We start from the raw sequence: 20,527 nt of genomic DNA, 5'->3' as shown, positions 1-20,527 counted from the left end.
CAAATAATTGGGTCACTATTAAATTATGATAAATAACTGTGCAGAGTTTCAGCTTATCTGTCGAATGCATGTTCCTTCTTTATCCTGAAACAGAATAGTATTGTAACTTTATATTGACAAAATATGCTTTCTGAGACTAACGATTTCATTGGTTTGCAGACTGGGTATTGTGAAGTTATCACAGAAGAAGCAGTTGCAGCCTTGCGGAAGGCTACCAAATGGGCACAGTCAGGGCTAATTGTAAGTGTGGGCCCACCAGTGGAGGCTGCCAATCAGGATGCTACCAGCGGGCTGACAACTGGTGATAAGAAGAAAACAGCTCGGACGTCTATCTGCAGAGAAAAAAATGCAGAACTTGCCAGGTAAGAGATAGTGAGAATGGAATGAAGACCAGATAATGAGGAAATGCCCTTTTAGAATGGAGCACAGTTAAACTGGTCAAATTCTTCTACTGAAAAGTATCATCACTTCCTGACTTAAGAAATTTTGAACACTGCAAGCTATTTACAAGACCAACACAAAACAGCTGGAAAGTTGCAGAGAGGCTAAAATAAAACAAGAATAGGAATCTGGTTGCAAGTGTGGGGGTTCTGAGAGAGACGTTGTTAGAGATGTACAGGACAGAAAACAGACCCATTGGTCCAACTCATGCAGAGGCCAAGGCATAAATTAATTAAGTACCATTTGCCAGTATTTGGTCCATATCCTTCCAAATGCTTCCAATTCATATACCCATCAAGATGCCTTTTAAATTTGTAATTATACCAGCCTCCTCCACTTTTTCTGGCAGTTTGTTCCATACACACCACCCTCTGCATAAAATAGTTGCCCTATAGGTTCATTTTAAATCTTTCCCGTAAAAACTTAAACCTATTCCCTCTAGTTTTGGATTCCCCAACGCTGTGGAAAAGACTTTGACTGTTCACTGTATCTATGCCCCTCATTTTATGAACCTCCATTGGGTCACCCCTCAGCTTCTGAGTCTCCAGGGAAAATAGCCCCATCCTATTCAGTCTCTCCTTATAGCTCAAATACTGGCAACATTCTTGTAAGTCTTTTCTGAACCCTTTCAAATTTAACAACACCGTTCCTATAACAGGGAGACCAGAATTGTGCGCAGTATTCCAAAAGTGGCCTCACAAATGTCCTGTCTGGCAGCAACATGACATCCCAACTCCTAAACTCAATGCCCTGACCCATAAAGGCAAGCGTACCAAACAGCGCCTTCACTACCCTGTCTTCCTGAGTCTGTTCTTCCAAGGAACTATAAACCTGTACTCCAAGGTCCCTTTGTTCAGCAACACTCCCAGAACATTACTGTTAAGTGTATAAGTCCTGCCCTCATTTGCCCTACCAAAATGTAGATCAAGTTCCTGTTGCTTTCAGGTAGAAGGGAGAGCTAACTGATGAAAGTACTAATGCAGTTTTAAGTTCTTGGGAATTTAATGAGTTATACTAAAGATTAATGTTTAGTCATCTATCTTTGTATTGTAAAAATATTTCATTAACAATGGAACATTGAGGATGTGAAAAGTGCTTTCTAAATGCAAGTTTTGTTTTAAAATGTCTGAGGTTATATTTGATCAGGATCTGGGATAGCCAGGATGATATGGTCAACATTACTTGCAAGGCATGCTTATTTCTACAACATGATTTGGGAATTAGAATAGAGTTGAAGCAATAGCCAAGTTATTAACAATGAAACCTGATGAGTCCCTTCCAGAATAATGTTGAGACTGGAATGTGACTTGAAACTTTGATTTTTTGTTTCCTTTTGATTTAATATTTGGGCTCTTGAAAACACAATTGTTGGTTCCAAGAATTGGTCTGTCTTCTTCCTGCAGAACAGACCCAGTCCGACCATTCATCAGTGGCCATGTAGCAAACAGCATGGCAGCAGAAGTGATTGCTCTGCTCCATAACTTATTAATGGCTCCTGAGTTCAGCACTGCCCAGATCTGGACCACCACAGCAGAAAAGGTATGTCAAACACGATGCAGAGGTTAAGGCATAGAACTTATTTTGAAACAAGATTTCTAGTTTTCTGGGTTTTTCCTGTTATTGACACTTCAAACCAATGGACTAGTGACCCTCAGCCATTCGCTGCTCTTGCATTATCTTGATTTACAGCTTTTGTGCAACAAATTCAAGAAAGCGATATATAGTGGGGAAGAACAGTATGAAACTTTGAAATTTGATTATCTGCAAAAAATGCTTTTGATCTTGTAAGTCAAAGATCATTGTCTTTAGTTTTATAAGGTTCAGTTGAAATTGATTTGAGAGTTTCCAGTTGATACTTTATAGATTCTGGTTCAGTGAGCCATCAGGATAAACTGTAATCTGCAAGTCTGGTAGAATATTTCAATAGTTTGTTTATCTGTTTTTGTGTTAAGATACTAGCAAGAATCAGACTCTCTGTAATTTTGTTATTAGATTCTGTTCTCAGGAAGGGTCACTTCACCCAAAACGTTAACTCTGACTTCTTTCCACAGATGCTGCCAGACCTGCTGTGCTCTTCCAGCAATTTCTGATTTAGTTTCTGACTTACAGCCTCGCAGTTCTTTTGTCTTTCAGAAAACTCTGTGTAGGACTAAGTATAGGAACAGGCAGTACGGTGGCTCAGTGGTTAGCACTGCTGCCTCACAGCACCAGAGACCCAGACTCAATTCCAGTCTCAGGTGACTGTCTGTGTGGAATTTGCATTTTCTTGTGTGTCTGCATGGGTTTCCTCTGGGTCATGCAGTTTCCTGCCACAGTGGGTTAGCTGGGTTGGCCATGCTAAGTTGCCCATCGTCTCCAGGGGTGTATAGGCGAGGTGGATCAGCTGTGGGAAATGTGGGCTTACAGGAATGGAGTGTTTCTGAGTGGGATGCTCTTCAGACAGTCAGTGTGGCCTTGATGGACCAACTAACCTGTTTCCACACTGTAGGGAATCTTTGAATTTTAATTAAGTGTTGGGTTTTTTTTTTGAAAGGATGGTAATGAAGTTTCTGTTGTGCCTAGAAGCCATCAACAGCATTTTCTTGCATAAGGATGACATGGTGGCTCACTGCTACCCCCACAGACACCCCTCCATCCCCCACCCCGGTTCGATTCCACCTTAAGTCTATGTGGAGTTTGCACAATCTCATCATGCCTTCATGGGTTTCCTCCAGGTTTTCTCCCACAGTCCAAGGATGTGCAGGATAGGTGGATTGGCTGTGCTAAATTGCCCATAGTTTCCAGGAATGTGTGTGTTAGGTGAATTAGCCATGAGAAATGTAGGGTCACGGATGGAGAAAAGGGTGGATTTGGATAGGATGCTCTTCAGAGTCAATGTGGACTGGATGGGTGGAATAGCGCGCTTCCACACTCTATGGGTTCTATGATTCATGTGACTCCACCTTCTACAGCCCACTTTTCCCCACAATAAGTTCCAGTAAAGTTCCATTGTAGTTCTGACTCCTAATTTAAGAACAGTATTTTTTCTAGGATCCTCCATTTTCATTTCTGATTCATTAATCTCCAGCCATGTTAAAAAGATATTATCAGTCTCAAGTGTTTTAACTGTTATCTTGCTAAATCTGTCGGATGTTTTGAAGACACAGTTTAGGATTGAGCACCTTCAGCATGATTCTGTGTAGAAACAAAAAGAACTGCAGGTGCTATAAATTAAAAACAAAAACAGAAATTGCTGGAAAAGCTCAGCAAACCTGCCAGCATTTGAGAAGAGGTATTAGAGTTAAGATTTCCGGTCCAGTGACCCTCCTTCAGAACTGGGTCACCAAACCCACAATGTTGATTCTGTGTCAAGCCTCAGTGGGTATAGAGGAAAGAGAGACGATCACATTCCAGATCATCGTGTTTCTGGAGTTTTAGTTTGTCAATGTTAAGAAGTGTTTTTATTGATAACAATAGCTTTTCTTGTCTGCATGTTCCCCTGCAGAGTACTAATTTCAATCCTTGTACCTCTCCCATTGCTTATCCTCATATGTTCTATTATGACACGGACTAAACCCTCCTGCTTAACCTTCTTTGAAAAGTAACCAACTGGCAGGTCAATCCCATCCTTGTCTTTCTGTAGGAGTAAAGCTTCAACTCATATGTCACTAGCGTCAATGGTGATTTTAAAAGGTTTTGAAAAGTTTGATGCAGATAAAACTGGTTTGGTGGTTAATATTGACCTCAAATTGTCAAATGCCTCCTGGCATTGTTCTGTCCACCAAAACTGTGTTGTTCTTCAGCAAATTGGTTAACGGTGCCATTACACTGCTGAAGTTTGGAACAAACTTCCATTAGAATCAGCTGAGTCCTAAGAATCAAAGCACCTCTTTCTTCGAGGTTGATTATGGAAATTCCTCAATTGTCTTCGTCTTTGTGTTCTGTGGGGTCAGCCGTCAATGACCGATGTTATGTCCCAAGAATGTCACCTCTGCTTTCACAAATTCAGTTTTATTTAAGCTTATCACCAATTTTGCTTCTCGTCGTCGTTCAAAGAGCTCTGCTAACTGTACCATGTGATCTTTCCAGGACTTACTAAAGATCACTACATCATCCAAATAGACTGCACAGTTTGTTAACCCAGCCACAGCTGTGTTCATGAGTCTTTGGAATGTAGCATTATTCATTCCAAAGGGCATCACTTTAAACTAATATAGTCCATTTGGGGTTACAAACGCAGAAATTTCTTTTGCTGTCTCTGACAAAGATACCTGCCAGTAACCACGCATTAAGTCCAACTTGGTGATGTAATTGACTTGTCTAACTTTCTCGATACAGTCCTCTAATCTCGGAATTGGATATGAGACTGATTTTGTAACAGTGTTGACCTTCCAATAATCCACACAGAACCATTAAGTCCCATCTGGTTTGGGAACTAACACAATCGGTGAACTCCACTCGCTGTGGCTTGGGTAGATGATGTCTTCATCGAGCATGGCCTCCATCTCCATCTGGACCTATTTGGCTTTGAAAGGACTAAGCCGATCAGAGTGTTGTCTTATCGGAGCAATGTCTTCTTCATATACAAAGCATTAGTCCTCCTCATCTGATTCTTACATATGTCCTTATCTTGAATAATAAATCTTTCAACTGCGTTCTATGTTCATGAGACAGATAGCTTACTAACCTATCCCACTCCTCAAGGACTTCTTCATTTTTTTATTTTGAGGCACATCAAAATCCACACCCTCTGGATTTAATTCCTCATCCTGCGGGACAGTAGCTAACACCTGTTTCTCCAGTTCTTTCTCTTTAGTATAATACAGTTTCAACATGTTCACATGACATACCGGATACCTATTTTTTTCTATCTGCCATCTTTACTAGATAGTTCACTTGACTCAACGTTTTTTCAATTTGATAGGGATCACGAAACCTGGCTTAGAAGGGATCTCCTATCACTGGTAACAGTACTAACATGTTATCCCCTCGGAAAAATGTCAGAGTCTCGGAGCTTTCATTTGCCACCTGTTTCATTCTATACTGTGACCTCTTTAGGTGCTCTTTAGCTATCTCACCTACTCTATTTAATCTCGCCCTCACCTCCGATACATAATCTAAGTGTGAGATCTCCGACTTTAGTCCTGTCAATTTTTTCAAAGGGCCTCTCACTTCATGACTGAATATTAACTCAAAGGGAGTAAACTGAGTAGATTCATTTGGGGCATCTCTAATGGCAAACAATACAATTAAGATGCCTTTATCCCAGTCATTTGGGTAATCCTGATAGTATGCTCTCAACAAAGTCTTCAAGCAAGTTTTGAGAAGATTTGTAGCTCAGGTTGAGGTTCTGGATGTAGGTTTGCTCGCTGAGCTGCAAGGTTCATTTTCAGGAAGGGTAATTTACAGACGTTTCGTCACCATACTAAGTAACGTCTTCAGTGAGCCTCCAGACGAAGCACTACTGGTTTTTCCTGCTTGGATTTCCTTGGGTTGGTGATGTCATTTCCTGTGGCGATGTCCTTTCCTGTTTTTCTCATTTACCACCCCTGAGAAAAAGAACAGGACATGACATCGCCATAGGAAATGATGTTGCCACAGGAAATGTCATCATCAACCCAAGGAAACTCAAACATATAAATAGAAAGCAGGAGGCACCAGCAGTGCTTTGTCCGGAGTCTCACTGAAGATGTTACCTAGCGTGGTGATGAAACGTCTGTAAATGACCCTTCCAGCTAAGGGAGCAAACCTACATCCATGTTCTTCAAGGTCTGATGCCACCTTTCTAATACTCCCTGGGATTCAGGATGATACACACTGGATTTAAAGTGCTGTATACCTAAGCTATCCATAATCTCCTTAAACAGCCTAGCAGTAAAATTTGACCCTTGGTCCAATTGAATCTCTATGGGTAACCCATACTGTGTGAAGAAAGCTACTAACTCCTCTACTACCCTTTTTGCCTTGGTACTTCGAAATGTAATTGCCTCCAGACATATCCATTATGGTTAACAAATACTGGTTCCCATTTTTAGTTTTCGGGAGGGGACCGACACAATCAGTTATAAACCGTGTGAAAGGTTCTTCAAATGCAGGAATTGGCAACAAAGGTGCTAGCTTCATTACTGCCTGTGTCTTTAAAACCAGCAACACAGAAAAGATTTATCTAGTGCAGTAATCTGTAAAAATCAGAGTTCCAAGAAATATTTAAAGTAAAAGTTAACAAGTATAATGGAATAATTAAGTAATCATTATTTACAACTCTTTCCTCTAACCTATCTTTTACTTTCCCTTTTCACAATACTAGTCCAATAAAACTCCCAATTAAGATTTATTTTTAAAAAACTACTTATCTCAAAACCAGGCAGCTTTTAGTGGTTCTTTTCTTCTTCTTGGCGATTCTGCTTCACACGTTACTGATCGATAGAGGTACCTTTTAAGAGAACTATTTTTCTGGCAGTCTTTACATGCTGGTAGCTTGGCAGTTCTCCTCTCAACTGTTCAATGTTTCCCAGTCTTACACCCCCCCCCCCCCCCCCAATGATTGTGTCATTGGATTTTAAGACTGTCAATGCATTCAATTCAAACTTGGTTGGAGGTGGGTATTTTGGGATATAATTTAAACTGATTGGCCAAATTTAAATTTATTTTTGTCTCTAGGCAACTAGCTAATCGAGCTGTTCAACCAAATGTTACATTTATTTTCAGAACACTTGGTGCTGTCAAGTAGTTTTTGCTCATTTTTAACTCTCTTAAAGGTACAGTACATCCACATCTTCATAACAGTTCTAAGCAGTATTATGTTTCTACAGATTGTGTCCCAGTGATGTCCAATTTTATCTCTTCACTAATGCATTTCATTCAAAAATGACTGTGTGCTAGCATGTCTGCTCAAAGGTGGAGTAGACCCTTACAGCTTAGTATAATGAATCTCCATCCTCTTGGGCTTCTTCCAGATCTATGCCCCAAAACATTTTCGTTCCCCTTCCTACAAGCTTATCCAACCTGGTCAACTTTTGCAGTCTGCCCTGCAGATACCAACACTACTTTTTCCATCTCTACAATATCAAATTACTTTAATTGTCTCTCAGTACTGCTGAAATTCTCATCTATGCCTCCAATCACTTCATCTCAAATTTAAAATTCTCAACCTTCTCTTCCTTGACCTTAGGCATTGTACTCATCGCAAAATTCAACACTTCCAAGAGATCCTATTGCATCTTACCTTCCACAGTCCTTTTCTTCCCACCTGTGGTCAGTGACAGAGCTTTCAGTGATCTCTTGTACTCACGGGCGCATTCACTTCAAAAGCCCACCTAATTATTTATCATCATCACCTACCACCTCATTTCCTTCATATCTTAATCATCATATATGTTTAGATGTCTTTTATGTTGAAGGTGTTATATAAATATAATCTTCCTTTTCATGTGCCTACTGAAATCTTGTTCTTCGTCCATCAGGTTCTCTCTCGAGCACAACCTTCTGAATCAGTTAATTCTAGTTCAGCTCCATTTGGGATGCAGCCGTCACTGTTAGCCCCCCTCAGGAAGCGGCCATTCTAATTCCGTTAGACACAATAAATCAAAAACGACAGAAGATGGAATACAAAATAGACAGGCAAGAGGCTGGAAGAACACACTAAACCAGGCCGCATCAGGTGGTGGAGACGTCGACGTTTCGGGTGTAACCCTTCTTCGGGATCAGGTGTTGAGTGTAAGGGAAGCTGCAGATATAGGGGGTAGTGGGGGCAGCGTGGTGAAGTAATCATTCTCATTTTGCGACTCTGAACATTCTGCTTGGTGCAGTTTTGGAGTGGAACTTGCACACTTGAAGGGGACACCTTGCATTTTACATTCGGGTACACCTACAAACTTGTCTCTAGCATTTCCAGTAAAGCGGGGACAGTTTTCACTCAGAAACAGGAGACAGAGAGAAAGAGATCGAGAGAGAGAGAGAAAAAGAGAGCGAGCACCAGAGACAGGGGGAGAGGGACAGAGAGAGAGAGACAGAGAGAGGCAGAGAGAGACAGAGACAGAGTGAGAGATAGAGAGAAAGAGAGAGCATGTTTTGGCTGGTGACATTGCCAGTGGAATGGAGAGCTGGGATCCAACTAGGAAAACTAAGCTGTAAAATGAATGTACCGAGCGTGGCGAACGATTTCACACCTCGGAGATTTATGCTCTGCCGCCTGAGGTAGCTGGCGCTGACTCGCCATCACTTCAAATAACAGCAAAGAAATGGACAAATAGTGCAAAGGTTCTGGATGCTACCGACATTCTGGCAATAATACTCACGACGTGTGCTCTGGAACTTGACACCTGCCAAGCCAAGCTGTTTCAGTACCAGTACGACACTGGCATCTACCGACAGTGTGGAACATCACCGACGTATATTCAGCACAAAAACACAGGACAAATACAAACACATCGACCTGGACCCAATATACCGGCCACTACAGCGGACAGCTGAAACTGACAACTGGAAGCGGCAGGGACAGACCACTATAAACACTGGAGGAAACATCAAAGAAGCGCTTCGCAGGAGGCTCCCAAGCACTGGTGATGTCGCCTAGCCAGGGGACGAAACGTTTGCAACAAAAACTTCCAGCTCGGCGAACAGAACCACAGCAACGAGCACCCGAGCTACAAATCTTCGCACAAACTTTGAGGTATTAGATTAGATAGGTGAATGAAGTGTATTAAGAGATATGGTCTCAATGCAAGTAAATAATATTGGAATTTAAATTAGCTATGATCTAATTGAAAGGAAGAAAACAGGTTCAAAGGATTACAAGGCCTCCTGTTGCTTTGAAGAAAAGGGTGGTGGGTACGTTGGAAGCAATCCTGAGGGACAGGATGTACGTGTATTTGGAAAGGCAAGGACCGATTAGGGATAGTCAGCATGGCTTTGTGCGTGGGAAATCATGTCTCACAAACTTGATTGAGTTTTTTGAAGAAGTAACACAAAGGATTGATGAGGACAGAGGGGTAGATGTGATCTATATGAACTTCAGTAAGGTGTTCGACAAAGTTCTTCATGGGAGATTGGTTAGCAAGGTTAGATCTCACGGAATACAGGGAGAACTAGCGATTTGGATACAGAACTGGCTCAAAGGTAGAAGACAGAGGGTGGTGGAGGAGGTTTGTTGTTCAGACTGGAGGCCTGTGACCACAAGGATCGATGCTGGGTCCTCTACTTTTTGTCATTTATATAAATGATTTGGATGCAAGCATAAGATGTACAGTTAGTAAGTTTACAGATGACACCAAAATTGGAGGTGTAGTAGACAGCGAAGAGGGTTACCTCCAGATCACAACAGGATCTTGATCAGATGGGCCAATGGGCTGAGAAGTGGCAGATGGAGTTTAATTCAGATAAATGTGAGGTGCTGCATAGGTTTAAGGTGAGAGGGGAAAGATATAAAAGAGACCTAAGGGGCAACTCTTCCACACAGAGGGTGGTACGTATATGGAATGAGCTGCCAGAGGATGTGGTGGAGGTTGGTACAATTGCAACATTTAAGAGGCATTTGGATGACAATATGAATAGGAAGGATGCTGGCAGGTGGGACTAGATTGGGGTTGGGATATCTGGTCGGTGTGGACGGGTTGAACCGAAGGGTCTGTTTCCATGCTGTACATCTCTATGACTTGGAGAGATATATTGGAATAAGGTTACTAATTTGGGCTTGTTTGTTGAGGATGTGCTGGAAAAGCACAGCAGGTCTGGCCGCATCCGAGGAGCAGGAGAATCGACTTTTCGGGCATAAGCCCTTCGTCTGGACTCCTGCTGGTCCTTCCTGCTTGAAGGGCTTATGCCCAAAATGTTTATTCTCCTGCTCGGATGCTGCCTGACCTGCTGTATTTTATTTGCGCCACACTCTCAACTCTGATCGCCAGCATTTGTAGTCCTAACTTTCTAATAGTTTGTTGAGGGTCAATGTTGACATCAATGGTTGCGTTGAGTGACTTGTTTCTATACTGGAAATCATTTCTATTCCTGGCAGCTCTGAAGACTATATTTTTATTCCACTTAATCGCTAAAAATATAATTTTAAATTTTCTTCAGATTTCAGGGAAGGGCATATCTGGAAGCATTGGAGTGGTGACTTCTATTAATGAGCAAGAAGGTATTGCCACAGTCCGACTCCCCTTATCTGATTTTCGAAAGGCTTCCAAAGCATCAGACACAGTGACCGTTCCAATCTCAAGACTGTACACACCACGATGTGAGGTTAGTTGTTTAGGAAATCATGAAGAATCATCACTGCTGCATTGAAATGGCAAGCATTTAAATTTTACAGAAATATTGATCTTGGAGATAACTATTCATTGTTGTACTGTCACACTGTTTTACTAATAACTATAATAACTCATTCTGTTGCATTTCTGCGGTGCCAGTTATCTGCTAGGTGCAAATCATTACACAATGGTTTTCCACACTTTACATGATACTCTGAATTTGTCTTGCATTCCAAGTTCTTACTATTTTGCCAGAATTATCATCCACCATTTGTTTGCACAGAGCACTGTCCTCTCTGTTATGTTGCTTGGATGAGCACTCTAATTAATTTCGCAAGTAATGTTATTAGAGGATCAGGTGGTAAATTTGTTCATGTTGTCTTCTCTCTCTCTCTCCCCCATCACTGTCCCTAAGCTCTCCCAAAGAAGAGTTGTTTTAACATAATCCAGGATGATGTAAACAATTGAAAATATATGTAATTCCTTTAAAATTTTTTGCAGTAAAGTTATTGAACAATTTTTGTCTCCATGCAGTCTCTAATCCTCAATCCTCCCCAAATCTTTAGAATCCTTAGTCCTTACTACTTTGTTGGAGCAAATTACTACAGATGCTGGAATCTGTACTGAAAAGTAAAAAAATATGGAAATCAGAGCAGGTCAGGCAGCATTTGAGAGACAGCAAGCTAACATTTCGAGTCTACCTGACTGTTCATCAGAGCTGACATGAAGTATGGAGTCAGTACTATTTGTGAAGTGCTGGAGGAGAAAGGGTGCACATTATGTGATGGGTATGCGAGAATGGCAGAACAATGGTGTATTCAACTGCTAAACTGGGGGAAAAATGTTGGAGTTGGAGAAGGGGAGGAAACATGGTGACAGGGAATGCAACACTTACTACTACTTATTACTTTGGCAGTACTTACTGCTCTGTGATCAAATATTAACCCACCAGACGAATATATCTCCAACCTGATGTTCAACAACAGAGCTGCCTTGCAACATGTGACCTTTGCACTAAGCACGATATTAAGCCATAGGAGTAGAAGTTTACCGATCAGCTATGATCTCATTGAGTGATGGAGCAGACTCAATGGCCTGAATAGCCTACTTCTGTTCCTATGTCTAATGATTCCAAGTATGTGCTTATTCCTTCCAAATGCCTTCTATTTGGTGGCATATTAACCTGGTGGGTCAATATACCTACTGACTGTAGAGTAGTACGACTTTGGTTTCAGCTGAGGATTTAATCATGTGGTGGATTCCTATTTTTAGCAACAAGCTAATTCAGAAGGGTGGATATTGATGAATTTCATTGGTTTCCTACTATCTTAGTTGCAGACCATAGTATGCTGTCAATGGAGAAGGGACATGGGGAAGAAAATGGAGCCCAAAAAAGTTGATGGGGTTAGCTGTTTAAATAACTATAATGCAAATTATAATGTTTTAACAGTTTCCCCTGAACAGCTGTCTTTTGATCTTTTATGTATGTTTTAGGCCTTGCCTTTGCATAAGCTGTCCATCACTGAAAAAGTAGTCCAGGCAGTTCAGTCCATGTTGCTTCCACAAGAAGGGAGTCTCTCAATTCTGACCTCACTCCCTGCAATTGGTGATGGCTCCACCCCTGTAATGGCAGTAGTACGACTTGTTGCTGAAATAAGAACCAGGTAATGTAATCTGGATGATGTTATATCTTGCGTTTGCCTTTGGTTTTATCTTATTCTCTGAATGCTTCAGGTTATTTTTCTTGTAAGAATTTGCATTACAGTATTCTATAAAACTTCCCTTCTCAAATACTGGCTATTGGGGAGCATAATTTAAGAGTCAAGATTACATTTTAACACTTAAGCAATGGATTATATTGGTTGGCTACAATATAACTGATTTGTTAAATGCCTGTTCAATACATTCGGGTAGCTTGGTATTATGGACCTAGAATTAAGTTTGGGCCTTAACGTGTAGAGCTGTACCAAGATGTCACCTAAAGCGCTCTGCTAGGAGGCGTCCAGTCTCCCCATCCACTAATATCAGTTATTGTATCCGTTGCTCCCAATGCGGTCTCCTGTACGTTGGGGAGACAGGACGCCTCCTAGCAGAGCGCTTTAGGGAACATCTCCGGGACACCCGCACCAATCAACCACACTGCCCTGTGGCCCAACATTTCAACTCCCCCTCCCACTCTGCTGAGGACACGGAGGTCCTGGGCCTCCTTCATCGCCGCTCCCTAACCACCAGACGAAGAACGCCTCATCTGCCGCCTCGGAACACTTCAACCCCAGGGCATCAATGTGGACTTCAACAGTTTCCTCATTTCCCCTTCCCCCACCTCACCCTAGTTCCAAACTTCCAGCTCAGCACTGTCCCCATGACTTGTCTTACCTGCCTATCTTCTTTTCCACCTATCCACTCCACCCTCCTCCCTGACCTATCACCTTCATCCCCTCCCCCACTCACCTATTGTACTCTATGCTACTTTGTCCCCACCCCCACTGTCCTCTAGCTTATCTCTCCACACTTAAGGCTCTCTTCCTTTATTCCTGATGAAGGGTTTTTGCCCGAAACGTCGATTTTACTGCTCCTCGGATGCTGCCTGAACTGCTGTGCTCTTCCAGCACCACTAATCCAGAATCTGGTTTCCAGCATCTGCAGTCATTGTTTTTACCAAGATGTCACCTGCTAAGTCAGATTTCCTAAGGCTGTGTTTATTTCCAACGAATATCAGATGTGTCTCAAAAGATTTTGCAGGAGTATTTAAGATTTTGGTGTGTCTGTGGCAAGAATGTCACATACTTTTTGTCAAAACCTCAATAACTTCTAAATTTCAGATAATATTGTAGCTGCATTTGCTGCCACTAGTGTACGTGCGTAATGTGCTGCTTTAAATCGCACATGCACATTTTGGGGCAGGAGTACAGCCTAGGGAGGAAGAATTTGATATGGACAGAGGAGAGGGAAATGGGTGGGGGTTGATCGGGACCAATCGTGCATACATGTTCCCAAATGAGAGCATGTGTAGTTGCCAGCAGTTGCCTGTGTCAGAAGTTTAATATTAGGTCATTGAAGCATAGTAGATATCTTGTACATTAACTCCAGTTCATACAAATGAGAAAATTCAGCATGTTTTGATGACTGTTAATAAGAAATAAATTGATGAATCATTGATCCTTGTTTGTATACTGAAGTAAAGGTATCCATATAATTGAGGAGAAGCCTCAGTGTCCTGAGACCATTTCTGACTGTATCTCAGCTATCTGAAGCGGCTAACTGAGCTTTTCATATTCTGTCCATTGGAGATCTAAACATGTTAATTTGTGCTTTTCATTCACCAATATGTTTATAAGTTGTTTTGGTGGCACATTATTCCAATTAACTCACTTACATTTGACAGTTCTAGTTGTCGTGCTGCTTCAGGATATTAGTTTTGGTACAATAGTGACACATGGCTGTTGTGTTCTTTTTTTTGAGATTCTTACACTTGATGCAACTGCAACACGCCAACTCCTTTGAACTACCAAAATTTAATTAAGCAAGTACAAGCCTTCTGGAGGAACCCTTAACACACTTCGCAAGGCTTGTAAATGTGCCAAAAATCTCTCAGAACAAAAGAAACAGTCCTTCCTTTATACAGTACAAGAGTTTGACATTACAGTCAGTAACGCTCACAAGACGACCCTCGGCCATTCCCCCACAGTCACATGCCACTCAAGACACATGGTAGTGATCACATCATTTCCAGAAACTCTGTAATGTGACTCATTCTTTAATGGCCAGATCTGTTGTAAATCGTTTTTTTTTACTGCAGGGAGTGGTCAGAATTTTAATTGCAATGCTCTTATTAATTCTGAATAGGAGATGGTAATGTAAATTCTTTTACTCTGGATAACTAAGAAATGGCCATGCAAATGGCTTTGAGTGGCAAGAGATGGGAATGTAAATTCCTTACATTCTACCTGTAAGACAGACATATACCACCCTAAGACAGAAGCATACCACCCTACCCCTGGGACGTCCAATCTCCTGCAGGTCAGCCGTGCAATTTAATATCTCAGGACCAACAACAGCACTAATGAGATGTGCTTCTTTAAATGGAATAAAATTGAGGAAGTAGGCAATTTGAAACTCTGGGACAAAATCTGTGTCCAAATGTTATCTTTAAACCATATTTGGTCATTGCAATATTTTCTTCATTGTAAAATATTCTGGTTTGTGAGAACAAAGGTCATCAGTCGAGGAATTTGCAGTTCGTCCATTAAGGTCAGCAGTAAGTAACATTGTAATTTCAGTTCTGGATTTATTTTGTTTAAATAACTGAAAAACTCTACTACTGTTACAGAGCATGCTTAGTAATGGCCCAGTTACTGGAGGATAGTTTGTTCTGTGAGGAGTTCATTCAGCAGTGTCCAGCAGCAGTCGAGGTTCTGAACCTGGTGGCACAAGAGTGTAGTCCTGGTACGTTTGCTGTTCTAAATCGCAGTTAAATGTAATAGATTCAGACTTTGTACCTTCAAGAATGCATATGTATTGCCACTATCCTCAGTATAACAAAGGCATGGAGCAACTGTATGAAGTTAATTTTATCAACCATAAAGATACGCATAAAGATACCTGAAATCTGAATAAATGTCTGATTAAAAACTGAGCAATATAGAGTCTTGTATGAGTCCATTGAACCTGCCTGCCTGTATTCCGTACCCTAAATACTCGCTATTTGAAAACATTTTTTGTTACACCACCCTTGCTTTGTTTGCTTGCTTTAAATTTATTCCCTCTTATTCTTTTCTCTTTTACAGGCAGGAAAAGCTTCTCTCTATCTACTCATGATTTTGAAAACCTCTATAAAATCTCCTTTCAGCTACCATATTTCCCTAGAGAACTGTCCCAACTATTTCAATCTATTCACATAACTGAAGGTTCTCATTCCTGGAATCATTCTTGTAAATCACTTCTGCACACACTCCAGTGCACTCGTACCTTTTCTATAATGGGGCACCCACAATTGTATACAAAATTCATCTGATGTCTAACAATTTTCTCATAATTGCTCCTATATGTTTATAATTATCCTTATTTTATAATTTGAAATCAACTTTGCTTCCGTGAAAGACTGTGGTTTACTAGCCTCGAGTGTCCTCATAATGAAGTTAGTGTTTTTGAAATTTCAATATTCAACTGTTTACTTCCTATGCCATTTGAGATTTAGTCACATTTTTGGACCAAAGTTTAAAATAAACAGTTTATTTGTGAGCTGACAGCAGAGTACATATCGGGGTCTTCAGCAAGTCTGATTAGAAGGAGATTTTGAGGTGTTATACAATTCACATATTTCTGTGTCTTGTAAATCCTTTTCCATTTTAAAAAGGAAAATATGCTCTTATTTTCAGGTGAACGGTTGGTGGTTGTAGAGGCGCAGTGCGAAAGATTGAGGATGTTATACCGAGACTGTGCTCGTCCCCCACCTCCCCCACTGCAGTCTGACAGAAGACAGGTAATAGTACTGCAATGTATTGAAGCCACATTATTACACATTATCAATCTACTTCTCTGCGATATATACGTTACTCTACGGAGTATTATTTCCACATCTTCTCAACTTATGTCTTTAATTTTTCTGAGGAGATTGCTAATGGTAGCTATAGTTAACCAGCTCAAAACATGAAGTGTGCTAACCAGTTCTTTCTAGTCTTTTTAATGAGGGTAAAGCACATCACCGAAACCCTATTCCTAGTCTACTCTCTGATTTTGTTACAGATTGGTCTCATGAAGTTTCAAAAGTTTTTAAAAACTCAGATTCCATTCAGTAATATTGCTGCCTACTTTCTCATTTTCTGTCCATAAGAACTATGAAGTCGGAGTAGGTCATTTAGTCACTCAAGCCACCTCTGCCATTAAATAATACCAAGGCTTTTTCATGTCTGCACATCATAGCCCTCACCTCCCTGGTATTTCAAAAATCTGTCTCCCTCCTGCTTAAATACATTGCAATCCAGCCTCCAAAACTTCTTGGATAAGAGAATTACAGACATTCATTATCCTTTGAGAGAAGACATTCCTTTGCACCTCGTTTTTAAATGAATGTCCCTTTATTCTGTAAATATGTCTTCTAATTCAAGATTCCCCTATTATTGACAACATTATTTCAGCATCTGCGTGTAAGTAGTTCAGTTGCTGGACATCAATCTTTTAAATCAGAACAAATGCATCATGCTTTAAGATCGCAGTGTGATCCCAGAAATAGTCTGATTTTATCCTGTGGCCCTGAATATCCTCTCCATCTTTTATTGAAACTGTTTGTTCTGAGTTCTGAAAATATGTTTCCTTCGTTTCTATGTAGGTTAGAACATATTCCAAGTCATGTTTCATTTCACTGTACATTTTAGTAAATTTTTAATGTTTAGATAACAATTCTTTTTTGCTCACGTCTGTTACATGTTCATGCCCCTCAGAGAAGATCATGGAACTGCGCCACTTCCTGCTATTTGACCATTCTGCCTTATTAACAGTAACAAGGAAGTGCACAGGGGTGGCCATGGGTTATATGCTCAGTGATACTTTTTTCCTTCTTTCAGGTGGATCCTAGTGGTTTGAGAGGCAGCTGAATCAATGTAATTCAGTAAGGAAAATATAAGGAAATAATTTGGAGGTGAACTTTATGCCAATTTTCTCCCCTCATCTTGTGAAGATGCTGATTCTTATTGGGAATCTGGACATTGTCCAGTGCCTCACCCAAGTGCCTTTCTTCATGCATAAGCTCTACCAGTGAGTGTAAAGAAACTGTTTAACTGCATGAGCCCAATTCTGTTCTTATTGGACATTTCAGAGAGACAATTTCCAACGCAGATCACTAAATAATGGTCAGGAGAAGGAATTTTACACACTTTCCGTTATCACTTCTTCTCAAGCCAGAGAACCACAAAATCACTTGATGCTTTTACTTAAATCAGCTAGCTCACTATATATGTAGAATTGAAACTTAAGACCTTCAAACCTATATCATTGTTCACAATACCAGATAATGTTTTCACTTTCAAGGCCATTGGAGGAGCTTATCCTAATCATAAACATACTTCATCCAGCTTGTTGTTGGGTGTTCACTTGCTTGGTTGGGTATCATTGAGTGTTGTAGGGTTAAAGGAACTTCATTTTTTTGTTTCCTTTTTGAAAATAGATTGTTTTGAAATAAATTTCAAATTGAAAGTGTTACTTTTCCACTTTGTTATTCCAGCCAAAAGAAATTACCTGGTGTCCCTCTCGTGTCTTCCCTCCGGTGCGTGCGTGCATGTTTTCTTCTCATCTTACTGCTGTGACATTCTTAGCTGATCCAAGTGCAGGAGGCGGCTTGCCTCGTGGGACATTTATCTATGCTACATCACAGATACCTGTGCAGGTAGGTGTTTGACATCAAGTGTGAAGGATCGATATTAGAATAAATAAATGTTGTTAGATTAACTGTACTTACTTCCAATTCTGAATCAACAAGCTAGCAACAAATCTTAATGTCCAATTGGTGAAATGAGAAAAATGAAATTGAATGAATTGGTTGACTGAAACTACTGAGATAATCAACTTGAAATAGCCTGGGAAAATAAGAAAAGTAAATGAAAATAAACATCAAGTGATTGGTGACCAGTTTTACTTAGTTACTGTAGGACGGTCAACACCTGAAAGAGAAAGACGGTTTCAAGTACTGAGTTGGGGCCTTTGTCAGAATTAAACTTTTGTTTTGATGAACCCCACATCGATGTTAACTTGTTTTCTTTTACAAATGCTGACTAACCTACTTTGAACCACCGTCATTTTCTGTTATTCCAGGCAGCCCATGAGTTGAACCAGTGCTGTTTTGATGGTAATGCAGTTGTCTCCATTTAGAAATGTGCCCTAGGTTTTCTGTAATCTTGGTGTCATTCCTGCATTTTGAAAACTTTGTAGTCAATCACAATTTGCTGGAACTCAGGCAGAACCTATATTCTTGCCATCTGTGCACTGATCTAATTGGGCACATCCTTACTGCCTTACTCCTCCAAAAGCTAATCCATTAACATGTTTTGGTTTTGTGTTGCAATTTCAAGTACATACTCCTATTACTAGCCCTTATAAAAGAAAATTAATGTCTGCTTAAAATATGCATTTGCAGTCTCCTTGTTTGTGGTCATGTACCCGTAGTTAATGCTTTTTAATGTGTACTTTTAAAGGCACCATCATTTTATTGGGAATTAGAGATTGTTTCCTATGGAGACACAGATGATGACAGTGGCCCAATCGTGTCTTTTGGATTTGCTACGGAAGCTGAAAAAAGGGATGGAGCTTGGACAAATCCTGTTGGAACCTGTCTCTTTCATAAGTAAGTACCTATAATTTGCTATCTTGTTCAGATGCTGGGGAGGGTGTGATTTAACTGCAGGTTAGTTTCGCTTGTCATCTTACAAGAGAAAATATTATCAAAGAGCCATGACTTGTAAATAGATGGGCCTTTCTTAAGTCATCTTTAATGTTAGCATGCATTGTTTCCATCGGTAGGTAAATTGAAGGCAGTTGGTTATGGTGTGAGGGTAAATGCTAGTTATATAAAAAGAGATTAGAAAAAAGTCTTTTCACATGAAAATTTTCAAAACATGTAATGCTTTGCCACTAGCAATCATCAGTGTTATATCAGAACACTCAGGAAAAGATATTAGGTGATTATTTAGAGAATGTAAAAGAGCATGAAATTAGTGCAAGAAAATGGGAATAGCTTTGGGAGAGAGCAGGTAATCTGGATTTTAGAAAAGCCTTTCCCCCAACCAAAGATTGAATAAACGTTTTGCCCCTGTGCTTGAATTTCAAATTTCAATATTCATCTTTCGACATTTATCAATAAAACCCTGAAGGCAACTGCTCGATAGAATAGAAAATGATGATGACTCAGTAAATCCTGAGTGTGTCACACTGATTAATCTTGTGACAAGATCTGCTCTGTACTTCTGTACTGATTCCATACATTGGCACTTTTTTGTAACGTGGGCCCTTTATTTGGACTTAAATATGTAGAACACTTTTTAGGACAAAAAGGTCCAGCTGTATGTTCATTTATTTTTCTCTATGCAGTAATGGGAGAGCTGTACATTACAATGGATCCAGTCTGCTCCAGTGGAAGAGTGTTCGCTTAGATGTCACCCTGTCACCTGGTAATTAGCAGTTTTGTGTAGATTATTTTACTTTAACTGGAATGTGTTTCCAAAGAGATCAAAATTCCAGAATTGTTTGAGTTTGTTACATTCTGCCATTGATTTTCACTCAGTTGCTTTTTGTTAGCATGTTTGTATTTTTGTTTAATCATAGCAGCAAACTGCCCCAAGTTACAATCTTTGTCATGTAAAAGATCTTAAACCTTTTCACAACTTCTTCAGTTCTGTTATGTGTGATGAGCTGAATGCATTTCCAGCTATGTGGAATTGTGTTCTATCCTTGTTTATGTTTCTAGTATCCCAATGTGCCTGGTGCTGAAGCCTACCAGGGAGAAGGCAATTCTGGATCTGGTATTGTGCAACGAACCAGAATTGATCAGGGACCTCGAAGTGAAGGAACCATTAGGAGGTAGTGACCATAATACAATAAGCTTCAATCTGCAATTTGAAAGGGAGAGGGTACAATCGGTAGTGACAATATTTCAGTTGAATAAAAGGAACTATGGAGCTATGAGGGAGGAGCTGGCCAAAGTTCATTGGTGCAATACCTTAGCAGGGATGACACTGGAGGAACAATGACAGATATTTCTGGGTCTAATGTAGAAGATACATTCTTCCAAAAAGGAAGAAAGATCCTAAGAGGAGGCAGGGGTGGCCGTGGCTGACGAGGGAAGTTAAGAAACATATAAAGTCAAAAGAGAAAAA

At 40.4% G+C, this 20,527-nt stretch overlaps 1 protein-coding gene across 1 annotated transcript in view; it reads left to right on the top strand.

Annotated features, from left to right (window-relative positions):
* LOC122562401 (probable E3 ubiquitin-protein ligase HECTD4) overlaps positions 1 to 20,527 on the top strand; it is a 293,168-nt gene that overhangs the window by 180,935 nt on the left and 91,706 nt on the right. Inside the window, exons 39-49 of the mRNA XM_043715258.1 lie at positions 160 to 362; positions 1,845 to 1,980; positions 7,884 to 7,954; positions 9,172 to 9,245; positions 10,430 to 10,656; positions 12,159 to 12,328; positions 14,995 to 15,110; positions 16,043 to 16,146; positions 17,884 to 18,045; positions 18,851 to 18,999; positions 19,743 to 19,822. Of these exons, the coding sequence (XP_043571193.1) occupies positions 160 to 362; positions 1,845 to 1,980; positions 7,884 to 7,954; positions 9,172 to 9,245; positions 10,430 to 10,656; positions 12,159 to 12,328; positions 14,995 to 15,110; positions 16,043 to 16,146; positions 17,884 to 18,045; positions 18,851 to 18,999; positions 19,743 to 19,822 (1,492 nt within the window). The remainder of the gene's footprint in view (positions 1 to 159; positions 363 to 1,844; positions 1,981 to 7,883; positions 7,955 to 9,171; positions 9,246 to 10,429; positions 10,657 to 12,158; positions 12,329 to 14,994; positions 15,111 to 16,042; positions 16,147 to 17,883; positions 18,046 to 18,850; positions 19,000 to 19,742; positions 19,823 to 20,527) is intronic.

This window comes from Chiloscyllium plagiosum, chromosome 25 (genome assembly GCF_004010195.1).
Source record: "Chiloscyllium plagiosum isolate BGI_BamShark_2017 chromosome 25, ASM401019v2, whole genome shotgun sequence".
NCBI lineage: Eukaryota > Metazoa > Chordata > Chondrichthyes > Orectolobiformes > Hemiscylliidae > Chiloscyllium > Chiloscyllium plagiosum.
Note: the sequence above shows the minus strand (reverse complement) of the source record. Positions and strands in the feature narration are given on the sequence as shown.